The sequence below is a fragment of the Epinephelus fuscoguttatus genome, linkage group LG14, assembly GCF_011397635.1.
Source record: "Epinephelus fuscoguttatus linkage group LG14, E.fuscoguttatus.final_Chr_v1".
NCBI classification, from domain to species: Eukaryota; Metazoa; Chordata; class Actinopteri; order Perciformes; family Serranidae; genus Epinephelus; species Epinephelus fuscoguttatus.
Window position 1 is genome coordinate 19,318,532 of NC_064765.1, and position 17,961 is coordinate 19,336,492.

General features: G+C 40.7%; 2 protein-coding genes across 8 annotated transcripts in view; both read left to right on the plus strand.

Moving 5' to 3' along the window:
• The first annotated feature begins 1,205 nt into the window (after positions 1-1,205).
• LOC125901157 (heterogeneous nuclear ribonucleoprotein Q-like) lies at positions 1,206-10,336 on the plus strand. 3 transcript variants are annotated; one of them, XM_049596589.1, is made up of 12 exons: positions 1,206-1,362; positions 3,156-3,315; positions 4,300-4,418; positions 4,733-4,840; positions 5,662-5,775; positions 6,104-6,280; positions 6,426-6,561; positions 7,060-7,265; positions 7,398-7,547; positions 7,662-7,783; positions 7,890-8,215; positions 8,786-10,336. In XM_049596589.1, exons 2-12 carry the CDS (start codon positions 3,168-3,170, stop codon positions 8,812-8,814), a joined length of 1,635 nt encoding a protein of 544 aa, XP_049452546.1. In that variant the 5' UTR covers positions 1,206-1,362; positions 3,156-3,167; the 3' UTR covers positions 8,815-10,336. The 3 variants fall into 3 exon arrangements, with proteins under 3 accessions (XP_049452546.1, XP_049452547.1, XP_049452548.1); XM_049596590.1 differs by having other exon boundaries at positions 8,789-10,336; XM_049596591.1 differs by lacking the exon at positions 3,156-3,315 and having other exon boundaries at positions 1,212-1,362.
• A 2,366-nt stretch (positions 10,337-12,702) lies between these two features.
• The window catches only part of LOC125901154 (sorting nexin-14-like), a 28,268-nt gene continuing 23,009 nt past the window's right edge, over positions 12,703-17,961 (plus strand). For 3 of the 5 annotated variants that reach the window (XM_049596580.1, XM_049596579.1, XM_049596581.1), the window contains exons 1-14: positions 12,704-13,346; positions 13,511-13,694; positions 13,811-13,931; positions 14,176-14,249; positions 14,695-14,773; positions 14,866-14,909; positions 15,012-15,099; positions 15,182-15,266; positions 15,355-15,511; positions 15,712-15,787; positions 16,011-16,055; positions 16,189-16,269; positions 16,434-16,548; positions 17,748-17,903. In XM_049596580.1, coding sequence (XP_049452537.1) covers positions 13,558-13,694; positions 13,811-13,931; positions 14,176-14,249; positions 14,695-14,773; positions 14,866-14,909; positions 15,012-15,099; positions 15,182-15,266; positions 15,355-15,511; positions 15,712-15,787; positions 16,011-16,055; positions 16,189-16,269; positions 16,434-16,548; positions 17,748-17,903 — 1,258 coding nt within the window. In that variant the 5' untranslated portion in view covers positions 12,704-13,346; positions 13,511-13,557. Of the gene's footprint in view, positions 13,347-13,510; positions 13,695-13,810; positions 13,932-14,175; positions 14,250-14,694; positions 14,774-14,865; positions 14,910-15,011; positions 15,100-15,181; positions 15,267-15,354; positions 15,512-15,711; positions 15,788-16,010; positions 16,056-16,188; positions 16,270-16,433; positions 16,549-17,747; positions 17,904-17,961 lie in introns of all 5 variants that reach the window. The other 2 variants (XM_049596578.1, XM_049596577.1) reach the window with 2 other exon arrangements.

Sequence of the window (17,961 nt, forward strand, 5' to 3'; positions counted from 1 at the left end):
CAGATCTGGGGAAAAGTTTTCATTATCCTACTGTGCACCATGGACATGGAACAATCTTCAAAAGATCTAAAATTAGAAGCACTTATATCCATGAATGAAGTTAAGGGCATCATAAAGAATGTGGTGACAGAGACATGTGCTTGTTTTTCTTTGAGAGGTCACTATGTTTGCATAGTTGTTGTATTAATATTGATTTTTGTATTATACGTTGTATTTGTTGCATTTGTAATGTGTTTTGATTGGTTGCTACCTCGGCCAGGTCTCTCTTGTAAAAGAGATTTTCAATCGCAATGGGACTTCCTGCTTAAAACACACATGATAACAAACAACATAACAACAAATAATCTGGAAAAATGAACCAAATTTTCTGCAGCATACGTAGACATAAGTAACAACTTTTTATTCTGATCCAGTTTGAAATGCATAGATGATGACAAATGCAATTTTACTTGCCTAATGTTTCCTAATATTGCAAAAACCCTTCACGAAATCAGCAAAAATTGCCATAGTTATGCATAACATATACAGAACTCTTCAAAAGTGCAAACCTTTGCCTCTTGTGTGTCTCTATCTGTATTTGTTCTAACAAATAAACAATCATATAGGCCTATATGCTCTACATACACACACTCTGACCTGTATTCTTTTGTTCATGCAGCAGATTCATGTTAAACCAATGAGAAGAGTGACACCGTGTGGTGCAAACTGGGACCTGCATCACTGCTTCCAGTCAAGCTCTCTGCTTAATACTGTAAGGTATAAAGTACAAGTGTTGGTCTGTTTAGCTCCCACATACTGTACCTAGTTTTACATTTGAATATGTGGGCTGAAATATAATAGCATTTTGTCTGAGACTATCTTTAAAATTATGCTATTAATATGATTATGAGTGGTGGTAGATTGTGAGTAAATTATTCATAATAGGCTAATTTATTTCATTGTTATTCTAGCTTATTTTAATTCATTATTGTTTACTTTATATTTAGGTTTAGTTCTGGTTTTTGGTCTTTTTTTGCCTCTGTACCGAGGCGTTTAACTGCTCTATTAGCCAGCATTTGTTTCCGCCACATGAACGGTGCTGTTGTTGTGAAATTACTCATCGATAGTAATTATGATGGATGCTTTGAATGACCTGCTGCTCCTCTGTAAAATGCATACAAGGCAAGCCCGTGCAGGGCTGTCCAAGAAACCCCATCGACGAGACAAAACTCGAGGCGTGAACGTGGCAGCCATTTTACATCATCAAGAGTGAATGACTGAAGCCGGATCAGTGCCGGGAGTTTTACACTTTTTCTGTCTTTTAAATATCACATTTATCTTCCTAAATAATCAACACCATACACGTTGGTGATCCAGCGGCAGGTAGGGCGAATGCTACTGTTTGGTCACGTGATTGTTGCTTAATTGATTGCTAAAAAGTCTGAATCGTGCGGTGCTGTTTCAAACAATGTGGAAACTGGTGGTGGTTGGGAACGAGTTCTCCAGACCGGCTTTTTGAAAATGGACTCTTCCTATATGGCGGCACGTTGACAAACCACGCATCTAGCAGGCTAAAGCTCTAGCTCTCAAGGCCTCGGTGAAGCTAATTAATTTTAAAAGCCATACTTTGTGAATTGGCGAAGCCCTTACCGACAGATGACGTTGTAACAATGGCCTCACTGAAATTCCGTCCGAATTAGCATGCTAGCTTGAGCTAGCCTATTTTGACAGATCATGGAATTGACATGCTCATTGTCATCGTATGCTAACAGCAGCTAGCTGGTAAAACCCAGCTAATCTAGCAACAATTTACGGTCATGCGTTACTGCTATATAAACTGACACACTCTTCGCCGTCCACAATACTAAATGCAGATGCATTCATAGGAAATGCACACCAGCTCGTCATGTTATTGTCCCGATGAAGGTCCCAAGTTGGCTTGCTGGCTGTAACATTAGCTGTGCAAACTAGCCCGCTAGCTAGCTAGCCTCAACGTGTGCGAGTCAGACTCTCCCCGCTAAATCTAGCGTTACCATTAACATCGGTTAAAATGAATTATTCCCACAGATTTGTCAACATCACATATTTTAAATCCAAAATGGGTTCGCACGAGGGCTTTCCAGTTACTTTGATGGTTGCAGAAATGTTTTTAACCTCAGAGAAAGCACGTGCTTACCGATATAATGGTATTGATTAACAGACCTATAAAGATATCGGCTGCATGGTGTATTAGAGCTAATATTAGCGAAGGGTAACGGCAGCTAAGTTAACGTTAGGCCAAAACACAAGATTGCCGTCCACGTTTTGCTCAGTCCAGCGGTGCCGGATACAGTAATGTGATCATGGAGCACTTAGATTGCTGTTTGCACAAGTTCGTGCCCCAGTATGTGTCTAAACAAACTACTGGGAGTAATGGTTGGTTACTAAAGTGACGACTGGGAGTACATTCCGTAGTGACACAGTATGTGCTGCCAAAGTGTCAAAATCAAAATGCAATAGGGTGCATACTTGTTCACTGGTCAGCTACCGGAAACCGGGGCTCACTCTCTGATGGAACACGTGTATCGGCTATCTAGCCTGTGCTGAAGTCAGCAGTGAGAAGGTAAGTTAACATGTAATTTAGAGACCAAAGCGGACAAGGCGTTTACACCAGCAGCCACCAAAAGGACTGTGATACAGGCGTTAGGCACCATTTGCACAAACTTCTCAACCCGGGACAAACCAGACTGGAAAATACTGCCACATGGACACACACCAAGTAGCTTTTACACGATATCAGTCGATTGATTTCTGTGGGGAATTTGGTATGTGCATTATCTGTCTTGCGTGCAATGTTGAAACATCTGTCAACTGCCTATATACAGGTTTCTGGGCTTCTACCTCATGCAAGCTGAGAGCTGCGAGTGTTATGTCAGGATAGTGAAAAGTCTCCAGACTGTGCAGGAACGCACAACAGTGATAACTTGTTTTGCACACAGTGACACCCCCTGTTTATTGATAATATGTGCATATATGAATACAAAAGTCACTCTGTATCCAAGATCAGAAATGGTCAAACCATTTTAAATGCTTTTTTAAATTATTTTCCTGACAAGCCTGAGACTTTGCACTCTTCTGAATACATCCCAAGTCTTGCCCTTGACCCAGGATTAATTTGGCTCATTGCATTTACACAGATTTCTGGAGACATGGCCACAGAACATATTAATGGAAATGGTCCAGAAGAACCAATGGACACCTCTGCTGCAGTTACCCATTCTGAGCACTTCCAGACTTTATTAGAAGCTGGTTTACCACAGAAAGTTGCTGAAAAACTAGATGAAATTTACATAGCAGGTAAGGCACAATGAATATACTTGCATATTCAAATATGCAATTTTTTTTATGTTTATCAACTTCTTGCATGTACTGTCATTTTATCACCTTTTTGAATGGGGGAATTGGGATCATGAAGCAACTTTTTGTGGTTTCCTACCAAAATGGGTACTGCAGTGCTACAAAATATTAAATTACACATTACCAATGTGAAAATGTGTAAATGATTGCAGCATTTGCATTCCCAACATGGTTGCATGATCACTGGTGTCAGGGCGAATGAATTGTCCTCTCCCTGCGAGTGTCTTGGTTAGCCTGTCCAGTCTCTCCATTCATTTCTATTAAGTTTCCCCACATCCCATGAAATTATTGCAGTAGGGTTGAGCTGGTGTAAGTATGATATCAGGCACAGCTTAGGTTATCTGTTGCTTTGGTCACATCTTTATCAGTCTGTGTGGAGGGAGCTGCAGTGACAAAGTCTGGGGGTCATTTTAGGACTTGTTTGGTCAGTCAGATCTACAAAAGTACTGCTCTGGCCTTTTCAGCCAGATGGGGCCGAGACAGAAACAATGGCAGCAGCTGTCTGGTGTGTGGCTGCCTGGGACAGGTGACGGCCCCTCCATAGAGGAGAATGCAGCCCGGCTCATTAGAAACTCCCAGCCACAGTATAGAGGGGCACTGGCATATCGAGTTGCACTGTCACATCTGTTGTGATTAGTTCTGCAAAAACTTGCCGGTTTGGAGAGCAAAGTGCAGCCTGACCACTGAATACAGCTCCATTAGATTAGGCTGGTCCCACTCCTTCCTCCAAATTGCAGTGCTCATTACATATCCATTACACAACTTGAAAATATATTTGTCATGCTAAGTGACTCGCATGCAAATGTTTCAGTTGTACTTAAAATTCTGTGCCTGAATGATGACGTAGTAATGCAAAATTTATCAGTCTTCTTTATTAGTAGCTCATTGTTTCTCTCTCTGTCTTTCCCCCTCCTCCTCCTACAGGTTTGGTGTCACACAGTGACTTAGATGATCGAGCAATCGAGGCTCTGAAAGAATTCAACGAAGAAGGTGCTCTGCAAGTCCTTTTGCAATTTAAGGACAGCGACCTCTCACATGTTCAGGTATGCTTGTGGCACTGTTGGTGTATTATTTAGATAACTTGGACCTTTCATTTCTGATGCCTTGATATAAAGTGGATGATTGTCCTATAATGTGCAGTGTGATATAAAGTGGCACTGTAGAGTTGAATTGTAGTTGCACAATAGGTCTTAGCTTTTACTGATTTTATCTTGAAAGACAGACCTCTTCTATCTTGTGTAACAGCTTACTCATTTTGTGTGAAACCAAGAATCAAACATTGGCCTATTGATACGTTTTATTTACATAATTATTGTTCGATAGTACTTAGTCGTTGTGTTTTTTTTTCCCCTTTCAGAACAAAAGTGCCTTTCTTTGTGGCGTGATGAAGACGTACAGACAGAGAGAGAAACAAGGGACCAAAGTGTCAGACACCAATAAAGGACCAGATGAAGCCAAAATCAAAGTGAGAACTAATTCTCTGTCCAGAAAGTTGTAACTAATTTCATGCTCGGGACAAAATGTGTGAATGCTGATGCGATGCTTTTGAGTGTGAAAATATTTCATCTCTGTAACCAGGACGCGGTTTGAATGTGAGACACATTCAAATAAATTTTTTTTTTGTCCTTTTTTTGCACACTTTTAATGTGCTTTTTCGCATTTTTAAAAAATTACCTGAAGTTTTTTTTTTTTTTTGTAACAAACATTCTGCAAAGCTGGTGTAAAGAAATGGCTCCCACATTTTTCACAGATGTCAATTCAGATTCTGTTACTACCTCCACTGCCAGCTTAATGGCAGAACAGCACTGCTCTTCCATTACTTGTTTGTTTTATCCAGAGTGGCAGAATAATGGTGCAACATTCCCCTCTTGAACAGACTGTATAAAACGGGCTTGTGACTGTTAATTAAACCAGTGGTTCCCAACTGGTCCAGTCACTGGGTCCAGATTTCTCTTTAGTCATAAGTTCAAGATCCACACAGTTTAATTAATATGTTCAGCGTCATACTTGAGTTTGATGTTGTTGAGCTGGTTTGCTGTCTCTGTCAAGTAGCTGTCTGTTACTCACTCACTGTGCAGCAGGAAGTGGCATTCCAGAATAAAACCTCTGTGCCAGAAGTTCATTGTGCTTCAAAATACAGTGTTTTTACAAACTTGACATGTTCATGAGTCACTTGGAATTCATTCAGAATCAACTTGCGACTGACTTTTGGACCGTGACCCACCAGTTTGGAACCTCTGAATTAAACTGTATGCTTCTTTCTTTTCCATGTTTTCTTGTGATCAGGCTTTGCTGGAGAGGACTGGCTACACACTTGATGTGACAACAGGCCAGAGGAAGTATGGAGGTCCCCCGCCAGAGTCTGCTCACTCAGGGGCACAGCCCACCATCGGTACAGAGGTACAGAACATGCCACCTTGAAGTTGTACTACTCATTGAGCCTGGAGATGCAAGAACGGTGCACTTTTACTTACTCACTCTGTTGAGTAAGTAAAAGTGCACCGTTGTTCTAAGCTGCAGGCTGAGTGCATTCAGGTTTCGTGCGGTGTCCAAATGATGAAACTTTTATTGTCATGCTGTAGTAACCATGGTTACACTGATAGTTTACCGCTAAGAGCTGACTGGATACCTTTTTCCTAAATGCCATCTATGCCTTGTCTTTCCCGCTGATGTCAAGTTAAAGAGCTGCTCTCATGAACCATATTTTCCTCTCCTCTCAACCTGGCAGATATTTGTAGGCAAAATCCCCAGAGATCTCTTTGAGGACGAGCTGGTTCCGCTGTTTGAGAAAGCTGGCCCCATCTGGGACTTGCGCCTGATGATGGATCCTCTCAGTGGCCTGAACAGAGGCTACGCCTTTGTCACTTTCTGCACTAAAGAAGCTGCACAGCAGGCTGTCAAATTGGTAGGTTCATTGTGCTGCAAGTATGCCCGGATAAAGAGAGGCTCTGATTGAATTGTTAGTTAAAATGCAGACAGTAGAATGAGTCAACAAGCAAGCTATGTTTTTTTTTTTCCTCTCACTTACAATCTCCTACATCCTTCTGCAGTGCAACAACAATGAAATTCGACCGGGTAAACACATCGGCGTGTGCATCTCTGTGGCCAATAATAGACTGTTTGTTGGCTCCATCCCCAAGAGTAAAACAAAAGAGCAGATTGTTGAAGAATTTGCAAAAGTCACAGGTGAGTCAGTAGCAGCCTTTGATTTCACTTTATGTATAATAGTGTAACATTAATTCAGCAGCTTCATTCCTACATGTTCGTAATATTTATGTTTTGCTTGTCGGACGATGAGATTAGCTCTGCGTTTAAGGTTTGTAATATAAGAATCAGTGGGTGAAGCTTTTGACAGTCTGTCTGTGTCCAAATGATGACCTCATTACTATGCCGGAGTGACTCACATTACCATGATGGCTTACCGCTAAGATCTGACTGGGCACTTAATGTAGTTAATTCGCTTTTTGACTTAAGACATTTCCTGCACTCAAGGTTAAAGTAAAAGTGAAAATCCTCTTTTCACACTTTTCATAATTAGTTTTTTAATCAAGCTTTTACATTACAGAATTTATTTTGTTTCTTAATGCAGATTTGTTAGTAGGTCATTGATTTAATGGTGATTTCTGTCAAATAAATCCAGTTAACCCCCTGTTGCCTTTTCTCCTCCTCTCTCTCCTGTTACAGAGGGTCTAAATGATGTCATATTGTACCACCAGCCAGACGACAAGAAGAAAAATCGAGGCTTTTGCTTCCTGGAGTATGAAGACCACAAGACGGCAGCTCAGGCCCGTCGCCGGCTCATGAGCGGCAAGGTGAAGGTGTGGGGCAATGTGGTCACCGTGGAGTGGGCTGATCCCATCGAGGACCCAGACCCAGAGGTCATGGCCAAGGTAAGGCACAGGGCCAGAGGCCAGGGACCAGAATAAGTTTCTTTCTGACTGTCTCCTGCTGTTGTGTTTGTTCCTTTTTCTGCAAAAAACCCCCCCCCCAGAGAAACCAGAAATCTGTGTTTTCATCACCAGGTCAAGGTGCTGTTTGTGAGGAACTTGGCGAGCACTGTTACAGAAGAGATACTTGAAAAGGCCTTCAGTCAGTTTGGCAAGCTGGAGCGGGTGAAAAAATTGAAAGACTATGCCTTCATCCACTTTGAGGAAAGAGATGGTGCTGTGAAGGTATGGATGAAAAAAGTTCTTGACGCTGCACTTTTAAAGAAGATGTTTATCATGAGATTTAACAAGTCTGTTGTGATTTCAGTGGAAACATTTACTTTCATTTTGAATTTACAGGCTTTGGCTGATCTCAACGGCAAAGACCTGGAGGGTGAGCACATTGAAATCGTCTTCGCCAAACCCCCCGACCAGAAGAGGAAAGAGCGCAAAGCTCAGAGACAAGCCGCTAAAACACAAATGTAAGCGCAAACAATGCAGCTCAACCCCGTGACCTTTTAGTCTTGCGGTTATCAAATCTTGATATAAAGCAGGATGTTAATGTTGAGTCTGTGTATCGTCTTTCAGGTATGATGAATACTATTATTACGGGCCTCCCCACATGCCACCACCCACAAGAGGCAGAGGCAGAGGTGGGCGGGGAGGTTATTCGTACCCCCCTGACTATTACGGCTATGAAGACTATTACGATTACTACGGATACGACTACCACAACTACCGGGGCGGCTATGAGGACCCGTACTATGGCTATGATGACTTCCAGGGGTCCGGGAGAGTACGAGGAGCGAGGGGAGGAGTCCGTGGAGGTGCCAGTCAGACCAGGGGCCGTGGTGGTGTCACACCGAGGGGCCGAGTGGGCTTCTCCCAGCGAGGGGGCCCTGGAACAAGCAGAGGTAAATTAGATTTGTCTGTGAGATGCTGTTAGTTTCAAAGTGGGTGACATCATCATTATGCTCTATTGGGGTCTTTAATATAAGAGAAAATACGACTCGTGAGCTCAGTCTTGGTGTCTGCGTATTTTCTGTCTGTGCACAGCTATCAAAACATCCACTTAAGCAAACGACAGGGATGGAAGGGGTGTAGCAGATTAGCAAATGAGTGCAGCTGTAGAGAGGGAAAATTGAGTTGAGTGCAGGTATTGATTGCCTTAAAATGCAGTTTGTAGTAATTATAAGGCTGCACTTAAACTGAAGTTACACCTGCTTATTGGCCTCATAACTAATCCCTGACAGGTGTCATCTTTCATAGCAGCCAGCCAGTTTGTTTGGCAGCAGACAAAGGTCATTGACAACATACTGTATTTTTAAGGTCAGCCTCGTGGCAAACACTGTCCTCAGTCTGAATTTTGTGGAATTTTATTAGTGTGTCAGCATGCTGATTGATGGGGAATGTTTGCAACACGAGTGTTGGAGTGAAAGAGTCAAAATTCTGTACTAATTTTATGTGTCCTCTCATTGGTCCAGCAGGGAAACGGGGCCGAGGGCGGTCCTGACCTGTCACAGTGGATACTGACTTGATGTGTGGGGTTACACCGTAAGCTGCAATGGATGTTGAAACAAAAAAAAAGAAAAAAAGAGCACGACAAAAAGGTCCAATGATATTCCAGCCTTACAGAAGAAGCATCTTCCCCCTCCCCCCATGTTTTTTTTAATTTTATTTTTATTTGTTTCTGAAACTGCCACCTTAAAAAAAAAAAAAAAGAAAAAAAAAAAGAAAAGATGACCGGAGGATTTTAAATACTCGCCACAGCCTCTTTGCCCCAGCCCTGAATTACAGGGCTCTATGTATTGCCCTTACAATCTCCCCCTTCCCTGTCCCTGAACATGCCATTTTTAAATAATTATTGAAAAATTGCACTTTTTAAGTTCGTGGGTTTGAAGTGGCTCAAAGGAGCTTGATGCTATTGTATATTTTTGTGCTAATCGCAATTTTTATTGTCGGAATATCCATGTTCTTAATCGTTTGATCTGGATGTTTGACAGAGAACATTTGCAGGTTTTTAGGGTGTACCCACCTGGCATGGATAAGTCAGGCATTCCAGGAAAGTGGTTCTTTTCAGAACTTGTCTTTAAAGGGTTGGTTGACTACCTCAGTACAGAGGACTAAACTACCCGGCCTGTACTGTAAATAGGGAAACTATATTGATGAAAGCAGGGCTTGTTTTCATACAAAATATGCACAAGAGCTGCAGCGCAAAAACAATGTACTTAATGTAATATAGTCATTTTAGCTGCAGCTCTGACACTGCAAACAGTCAAACTGGGCATGCAAAACAATCTCATATGATGAGTCTGAACAAGCCCTGCTTTTATCCTATTTTGAACTGAATTAGCCGCCTTGCTTCTTCAGAGTATGTAGTTACTGGTTGTATAGTTTTTCGAATAAAATGTTACTTTTGTAAAGGCTTCAACGTCAGAGGCATCCAACTGCCTTTGATTAAAAAAATAAAAAACAAAAATAAAGCCCTGCAGTGTCCCTTTTGTGCCACTGAATTATTCCAGTGGGTTTGTTTTTATATTGATACCAATACATTTTCAAACATCAGAATCATGTAAAACAACCTAATCCAATCCTTCATCATGTAAGATCATATTAATCTTGAGTGATCCCTTCCCAGCTCCCAAGACAGCAACTATGAGAACGATTTTTTCCCGAGTTAATCTTGTACGGATGACTGAATTGCCATATTGCCCAGCCAGTGAGCATGTGTGCCTAACGTTAGCTGCTATGATTTGGTGAGGGATCATAGTCATATAGTGGTAGAAGGGATACTGCAGTGAAGGATTTCTATTTCCGGGTATAGCAAAAAGGAAACTGCTCTTCAATCCCAGTTTTCTATACAGTTAACTCCCTCAATAAAATCATAACAACCACCTTTTGAAAAAAAGATGTTAGCAGTTTTAAACTATTGTTGGTGGCCAACAACGTTTTTTGCATTCCTGCAAATAAATTGTTTTATACTGTAAAATGGAGGTGAGTGTAACTTATTTTTGTAATAAAGTTTTTGATTTCTATCTGTGTCTTAGTCTTTGGATAAAATCTTCATGCGGTGCAAATGCTCTGCTTTTAATTGGCTGGTGTTTGATTTAATATGACAACAGGTAGGTTTTTGAAAGGATGTCGATGTAAGTTTCTCTTCATGTGATGGTAATGTCTCAGTCTCATTAGTTAAAAATGATGTACTTTGTGTTTCTATTTAAGCCAGACAGATAAAGGCCTAAAAACACATCACTGAGAAGTCAAGAATAAAATATAAAACATAATGATCGTTTTATCCAATAAACGGGACAGCTGTGTGTTCCTTTAATACCCTAATTAAATGTTACAGATCTAACAGCATTTAAACCTGGCTTAGCTCTATAGTGAGTGTCCCTGGAACAGTGATGTGTAAATTGGGTCAATTGTTAGGCTCCCATTTGCATATTAAGTAATGAGTGTGAAACACAGCTGCCTGAAATGATACAGTTTGGACCTTTAAATGTTTTTTATCCATGGAGCTAAGAGAAACTTGGGTCTCCAAGGACTCAGGGTTCTTGAGGGTGTCTGCAGGTCCTTAAAAAGTCATAAATTTTACAATTATTAGGCCTTAAATGTCTTTGAATAATCATCCATCTGAATTTGTGAGGTGTTCATCGCCGCCAACATTCAATTTAATTTATCCGTCTTGTCTTTGTGCCAAAATGCATTAAACCTAGCACTGAACCTCATACTCTCCCCACTTTACTGTATACTTGCACTTGAATAAGAAAAAGATGATTTGTCCAAAAATCAGTCTTAAATTTGGTCATAAATAGTCCCTACAAGTGTCTTAAATAACTGATTCCTGTAGACACCCTGAAACCACACAAGTGACCAATTCTGCACAGTACTGGGCCCCTAAAACTAGCTAAACCAAACTGAGCATTGCTAGTAATGAAACATTTCCTGTCATGACGTATTTTAAAAAGACTGCACTGAAAAGGTCTATGTAAAGAAACTATAGTCAATACATGTAGGTCAGTTGTTGGTTGCTGGGTTTCCGTTTATCTGCTGAAGCAATGAGTGGGAGGTATGGCTGCCCTAAATTTAACAGTTAGGACCTTAAAATTATTCACTATTCTCTTAATACATTCATAGAGCAGAGAGCAAGTTGGGCCTTCAGGCACCTGACCCTTTGCCCCTTGATGTCCAAAACCAAGGCATTATATTGGATAATATATTAAATACCATTATGATATTCTACTGGACTGTTTTTTTTTTTATTTAAAAAAAATTGAGTTCTAAAGTTTAAATATCACCAAATAATCATGTTTGACCTGTCACAAAAATCTTTCCATCATAAGTCTTGTTAATGTTCTGTACAACTTTTGAGAAATATAAAAAGGAAAGACTGCTTTCCTTTTTATATTTCTCAAAGAATGAAAGTCCTCTATTTTACAGACTTGGAGAGAACTGATGAGATATTATTTGACCATAGAAAAGACACTGTCTGAGGACAACAATAAAACAAAGCAATCTAATGAGGTCCATTTATGAGGCCCTAAAAGACTAATAAAAAAATATAAAGAAGTTTATATAATAATAAAATAAAAAAAGAAAGCAGTATACACGACAAGGTGCCCCAGTTTAAGAAAATAGGTCAAGGTGGGGGGATGTATTCTATGTAAAATGAATGAATGCATGTGGTGTGAATGTATATGTAACTTTTGTCTTGTACTGTATGAGATATACTGATGTTTTTATGTCAGCCGAACACCTCCCAGAGATAGTAAATTACATATGATCTTATACACCAAAGTACAGAATACATGATTGTCATATTGAAACTGCAAGCAAAACCTAATGGCGGAAAGCATGAAATCAAAGATAATTATCCAAATAAAAAAAAGGAAACTCCCTTCAGATTATATTAAAACACATTCATATTTTAAAGGACAGGGGTATACTAATGCAGTTTCTGTTTCAGTATGGGTCAGTATAACAGGTTATGCTTTAAATTATTCCGGTGTATCGAGGTTTAAAATATTGTTCCATGTGCCCCCCTTTTTAACTTGAAGCACCTGGCCCCCCTAAAGGTCTCTGCACGGCCCTGGCTCCATTCAAGGACTTCAGTTTCTTCCACTTCACTGTTAATTTCGGCCTTTTCTAACCATAATTAAAATGATTGACCATGATTTTAATGTTTGGTTTAATCTGATTAGGCCTCTAGTGTTATTTAAGTCAAACATATTCGTATATTGTGTAAAGATATGGCAAGTAGAGCCATAATTACTGGAAATTTGAGTCGCTAATTGTCTTCCTGGACTATTTGAACACACCAGGTACAGTGTCGGTTAATCAGGTAACCATAGCAACAGCACTGATGTGGCTGCCACAGCGGAACTAATTAGCTAACCTTAGCTAAAGCTAGCTAATTGGCGGTTAACCCTGTTGTTTCCAGGTAAAAATGACGTTTCAGTTTTCGTTTGTCGTTTTCACGGGTATATTGGCGTGGTTAATTATTAACCATACGGTGATACTGATGCTAACGCACCTCAAATCCGTTATTTAAGGACATGTTTGATAAATATCGACATGACAGAGGGACGTCACCGCCGCATCGACCTCATTTCTCAAACTGGGGCACCTCGTCGTGTATTCTGCTTGTTTATTTGAGGTAATAGGAAGCTAATATACATGTTTTTGTGAAAACTACAGTAGCCAGTGTGCTACGAGCTGCTGCTGTGAGCGCAGCGGAGGTGACATCACGCGTCTCCAGCGCTGACAACCAGGCAGCACCCGTTGCCCCCTCAATGGACAGTAATGACAGCCGGAGCACCGCAGCCATTAGCCAAACAGCATTGGAGTTTCGGGACAGTCTCTGCACAGATCATGCTGTGTAATTACCTCTAATCCCGCTGTGGCTCACAGCTGTGTGCGGCTGTCTCGCCTCTGCTACGCTGATCCTATGAACAGGCAACCTGCGCATTTATTCTGCAAATTCATGATGGTGTCGCAGCTGGACTACAGTGAAAAATGGCCCTTAACATCCACCGTACTGTTGCAGTAAGTGCTGGAGTCGATAATTAAAAAATCACTGCAACCTGCTTGATATAAGTCAAGAAGCAGCTAAGATTAAATGATTTCCAAGTGAAGCTGTTGTGTGTCACTGCTGCACGCCCTTTTTTATTCACACACAGCTGCTCCAAGATGTCTTATTTATTCCACAGCAATATGTAATAGGCTACATGTAAACAAGCTCTCCAAAGCGGTCAAGATGGGATGCATCAGGGCTTGTCTGCAGAAAATCAGACGCACGGTGAAGCTGAACCGGTTCAGAGAGCTGGGCCGACAGTATCCAGTCTTCTGCTTTCTGCTTCTGCTCCTGCTGTTGTCCACTGTGCTTTTAAACAGGTAACTACACAGTTAAAACTCCCATCAATGCTGCTTCACGTATGGCATCTATTCCTTTTTATATGCTTAAATGTTTTTACTTAGTTAATGGTCATTTATTTGTTATATTTTGACAGATATATTCATATTATGATGGTGTTTTGGTCCTTCCTGGCTGGAGTCGTCACTTTCTACTGCTCCTTGGGGCCTGAGTCTCTGCTGCCCAATGTCTTAGTCTCCATCAAACCAAAAACAAAGGTACCTCAGAAAGCAAGAATTAATTAATAGAGTTGTCTGATAATGGCAGCATTAAACTTCACAGTATTTGTGAGTCAGTGCCTTGATCATTTTCAGTTTGATGACATTTTTGTTATATCTTCATGCTTTTTACATTTAACATTTAAGGTCTGTAGTGATTTCTGCACCTCTGCATTTGCAGCAAATGGTGGGTAGGATTTCCATAAAACCTGTTCATCCACAATATGTTAACTTTCTTTTACAGTTGTACCAACAGGAGCTGTTTCCACTGGGCCACAGCTGTGCCGTTTGTGGCAAAATCAAATGCAAAAGGCACAGGTGAGACCCCTGGTTATGTCGTGGTGCAGTTGTCATTGAGGACGTGGCTGTATTGTTGTATATCACGGCCTTATCATGTGTGTGTTAACACTAGTTATGCTGATAAGGTGAACTCTGAATGCCAGCAGACACAGGAGGGCACTCCATAGACCTGGATATCCACTGTGACTGTGTATATTACATACTGTGCTTGGAAAAGACAGGATAAAAATCAAACAAAGTGAGTGGTTAGCTGGAGAAGAGAGTTAACTGGAGATTTAACATAATTCTGCTTTAATCTTATTATACTGGGTTTGTCAACATGCATTTAATGTGCTCAGTAACACACAGTTGTTTATCTAGTTATGGGAGGTGTTGCACTGCCCTCTAGTGGTCAAAATGGATTCTTATGATTTTCTCTTTGTGTAATACTGAGATATTTTTGTTTGTTCAAATTAACTGACAGACCGACTTTATTACTGGAAAACTATCAGCCATGGCTTGACTTGAAAATTCCCTCTAAGGTGGACGCTTCTCTTTCAGAGGTAATACACGCATAGATTAAACATATTTCTAAAGTTATAATTAAATAAATAGACCAAATTATCTCATAGTCCGGGTCTCTTTTTTTCCCCAGATTCTGGAACTGGTTCTGGAAAATTTTGTGTATCCTTGGTATCGGTAAGTCTTTCTTTTGGTATTTTTGCACGTCATAATACAAAGAAAGGTGGTATAATATGTTATATGAAGTGACATATGTGATTGTAAGGTGTTTCTTTTCAGGGACATCACAGATGATGAGGCGTTTGTTGACGAGCTGAGAGTGACTTTGCGCTTTTTTGCAGCTGTGTTGGTCCGCCGAACTCAGAAGGTGACAAATAAGACTATATGTAAATGCTGGGATGCTGATTGACTGAACATGAATTTTTTAAATCCATTTTTTTCCATCTCAGGTTGATGTGGCGTCTCTCATCACACAGAAGCTTCTAAAAGTTTCCATGAAGCACATTGAGATAATAAGCAAAGCAAGACAGAAAGGTATTGCTGATATACATCACCCGCCGATTCTTTTCTTTTTGTTCACCGTATAAAACAAACAACAAACCTCTCTTACTCTTCTCTGTAGTCAAGAACGCAGAGTATCTTCAACAAGCTGCCCTGGATGAATACGGTCCTGACCTCCACGTAGCCCTTCGCAGTCGCAGAGATGAGCTCCTTTACCTCAGGAAGCTGACTGAGATGCTCTTCCCCTACATCCTACCACCCAAGGCAACAGACTGCAGGTAACTCAGCGCTGTGACAGTAAAGGCAAGGCCTCTATATATTTGTCAAAGTGTGGCTCGAAACATCATAGCATCGCTGCACTTTATTGTCCCTCGAGTAGAAAGTCTGACAGCACTGACGCTATACAACAGTAGATAAGGATCATTCTTCACTCTCTCATTTCTTATTTCCTGCCACCTTATCTCTTCACTCCTCTCAGATCTCTTACTCTCCTGATAAGAGAAGTCTTGGCTGGTTCTGTCTTCCTTCCTTCAATGGACTACTTGGCTGATCCTGTGAGTGTAGACACATTGAGGGCAGATTTTCTGAATCCAAAAGGATGTCACTTGAGGCCCTCTACTGATAGTTTGTCAATCTAAACACTGATTTGTATTTAGTAATGTAGCATGTCAATAAATGTTATTCACCATGAGCATGCAAATGGAGGACAAATGTTTATCTTTCAGAACATCTATGCGAGTTTAATGATTTTACTGACTGCTGTTTTTTTTATTCCAGGACACAGTCAATCATTTACTTTTGATATTCATCGACAACTCCCCTGTGAGTATACATTGCACTTGAACGTTATGTGCACAAGCAGTTCAATTTACATTGTGTTTTTAAAAATATGTGCGTGTGTAATTCATGGGTGAATTAGATAAACATGCTTTCCCATCTACTTTTGTCCTTCCAGCCCGAAGAAGCCACAGAGCCCACTTCAACATTGGTTCCTTTCTTGCAAAAGTACTCTGATATTCGCAACAAAAAGTCCTCTGTGAGTGTTTCCTCAAATACCACACACACTGTATGTAATAATATTTAGTATGTGCTGTCATCACAGAAGAAGTTGAAAGAACATACTTTTGAAGTTTTTAAAGAGTGCTGTCTTTGTTAACTCTGATCTCTGTTCCCTCTTTCACTACTGCTATCTCTCCGCAGGTGCTGAAGCTGGAGCTGAAGGAAATCAGAGAACAGCAAGACCTTCTCTTCCGTTTTATGAACTTCCTGAAGCAAGAAGGGGCCGTCCATGTGCTCCAGTTCTGCCTTGCAGTCGGTAAGCGAGTCCTGAACGCATCAGATGGTTTCAAAAGCATGGATTAACCAAGCTATCAGCCAGTCAAGCCAACATCGCTGGGACAAACATTACATATTTTCCAGGTTTTAATTTCTAAATTTCAAACGTACAGTTCACCCCCAAATTAAAAATACATATTTTTCCTCCTACCTGTAGTGCTATTTATCAATCTGGATTGTTTGTGTATGAGTTGCCAAGTGTTAGTCTGTAGAGATGTCTGCCTTCTCTGAAATATAATGGAACTAGATGGCACTCAGCTTGTGGAGCTCAAAGTACCAAAAAATACATTTGAAAAACTCCACAGCAATGTCTCTTTCCAGAAATCATGACCAGTTACTCAAGATAATCCACAGACCTCGTTGTGAGCAGTTTTATGTTTATGAGTATTTTCTTTCTACCGAACTACACCTGCCAACTGTATCACCGCGCAGAAGGACGCCTGCATCTAGTCATGGACGAGAGACTTAAGATATAAACATTGATGGCGTCCTCCTCAGCTGAGCTGTAATGTTAGCTAGCTCAGTGGTGCAAGGTGAGCTAGGAGTAGATGCATGCTTCCTTCTGCACAGTGATACTGTTGGTGGGTGTAGTTTGGTAGCGAGAAAATAGTTCCTACATGAAACTGCTGTGGTCTGTGGATTATTTTTAGTAACCAGGTCATGATTTTTGGAAAGAGACATTGCTGTTGAGTTTTTTAAAATGTGTTTTTTGGCACCTTAAGCACCACAAGCTGAGTGCCTTCTAGTTTCATTATATTTGAGAGAAGGCAGACATCTCTACAGCTGATATCTTCAGTATCAGCAACTTACACAGACACAAGACTGATAAAAAGCATGACAGGTAAGAAGAAAGTTACGTATTTTTGATTTGGTTTGAACTGTCCCTTTAAACTCTAAATGCTCTTCATTATAAACTATACAAATTGGGTACAGTAAGTATCCTGTTTATCTCTTTTTGGTTTAATTTGTGGTAGTTGTAATATTTCACTGACTCTATGAAAGAGAACTTGAATAGAGGCAACCGCTCTCTGACCTCTCAGCCACACACAGTCAGTGAAAGCATCAGCAAAACTCACTAAAGACTGTCCCTAATCCTGACAATCATGGACACCACAGTGATGCATTCTTAAACGTCCTTATACAATGAGACTGAGCTGTCTGACTCTTTTAACTTCTCAGAGGAGTTCAACGACAAGATACTGTGCCCGGAGCTGTCTGACTCGGAGAAGATGATGCTTCACGAGGAGGTGAAGAAGATCTATGAGACGTACTGTTTGGACGAGAGCGTTGACAAGATCCGCTTCGACCCCTTTATAGTGGAGGAAATACGCAACAGTATGTCAGTCACTGAAATTACAATGTCTCAGAGAACTGTGTGTAATTACCTTCTTGG

Bases quoted from the DNA above. Each gene is read 5' to 3' on its own strand.
- LOC125901157 (XM_049596589.1), top strand. From the start codon at position 3,168: ATGGCCACAGAACATATTAATGGAAATGGTCCAGAAGAACCAATGGAC. The intron at 4,419-4,732 runs GTATGCTTGTGG...TTCCCCTTTCAG, and splicing joins GCGACCTCTCACATGTTCAG to AACAAAAGTGCCTTTCTTTG. The intron at 7,784-7,889 runs GTAAGCGCAAAC...ATCGTCTTTCAG, and splicing joins CAAGCCGCTAAAACACAAAT to GTATGATGAATACTATTATT.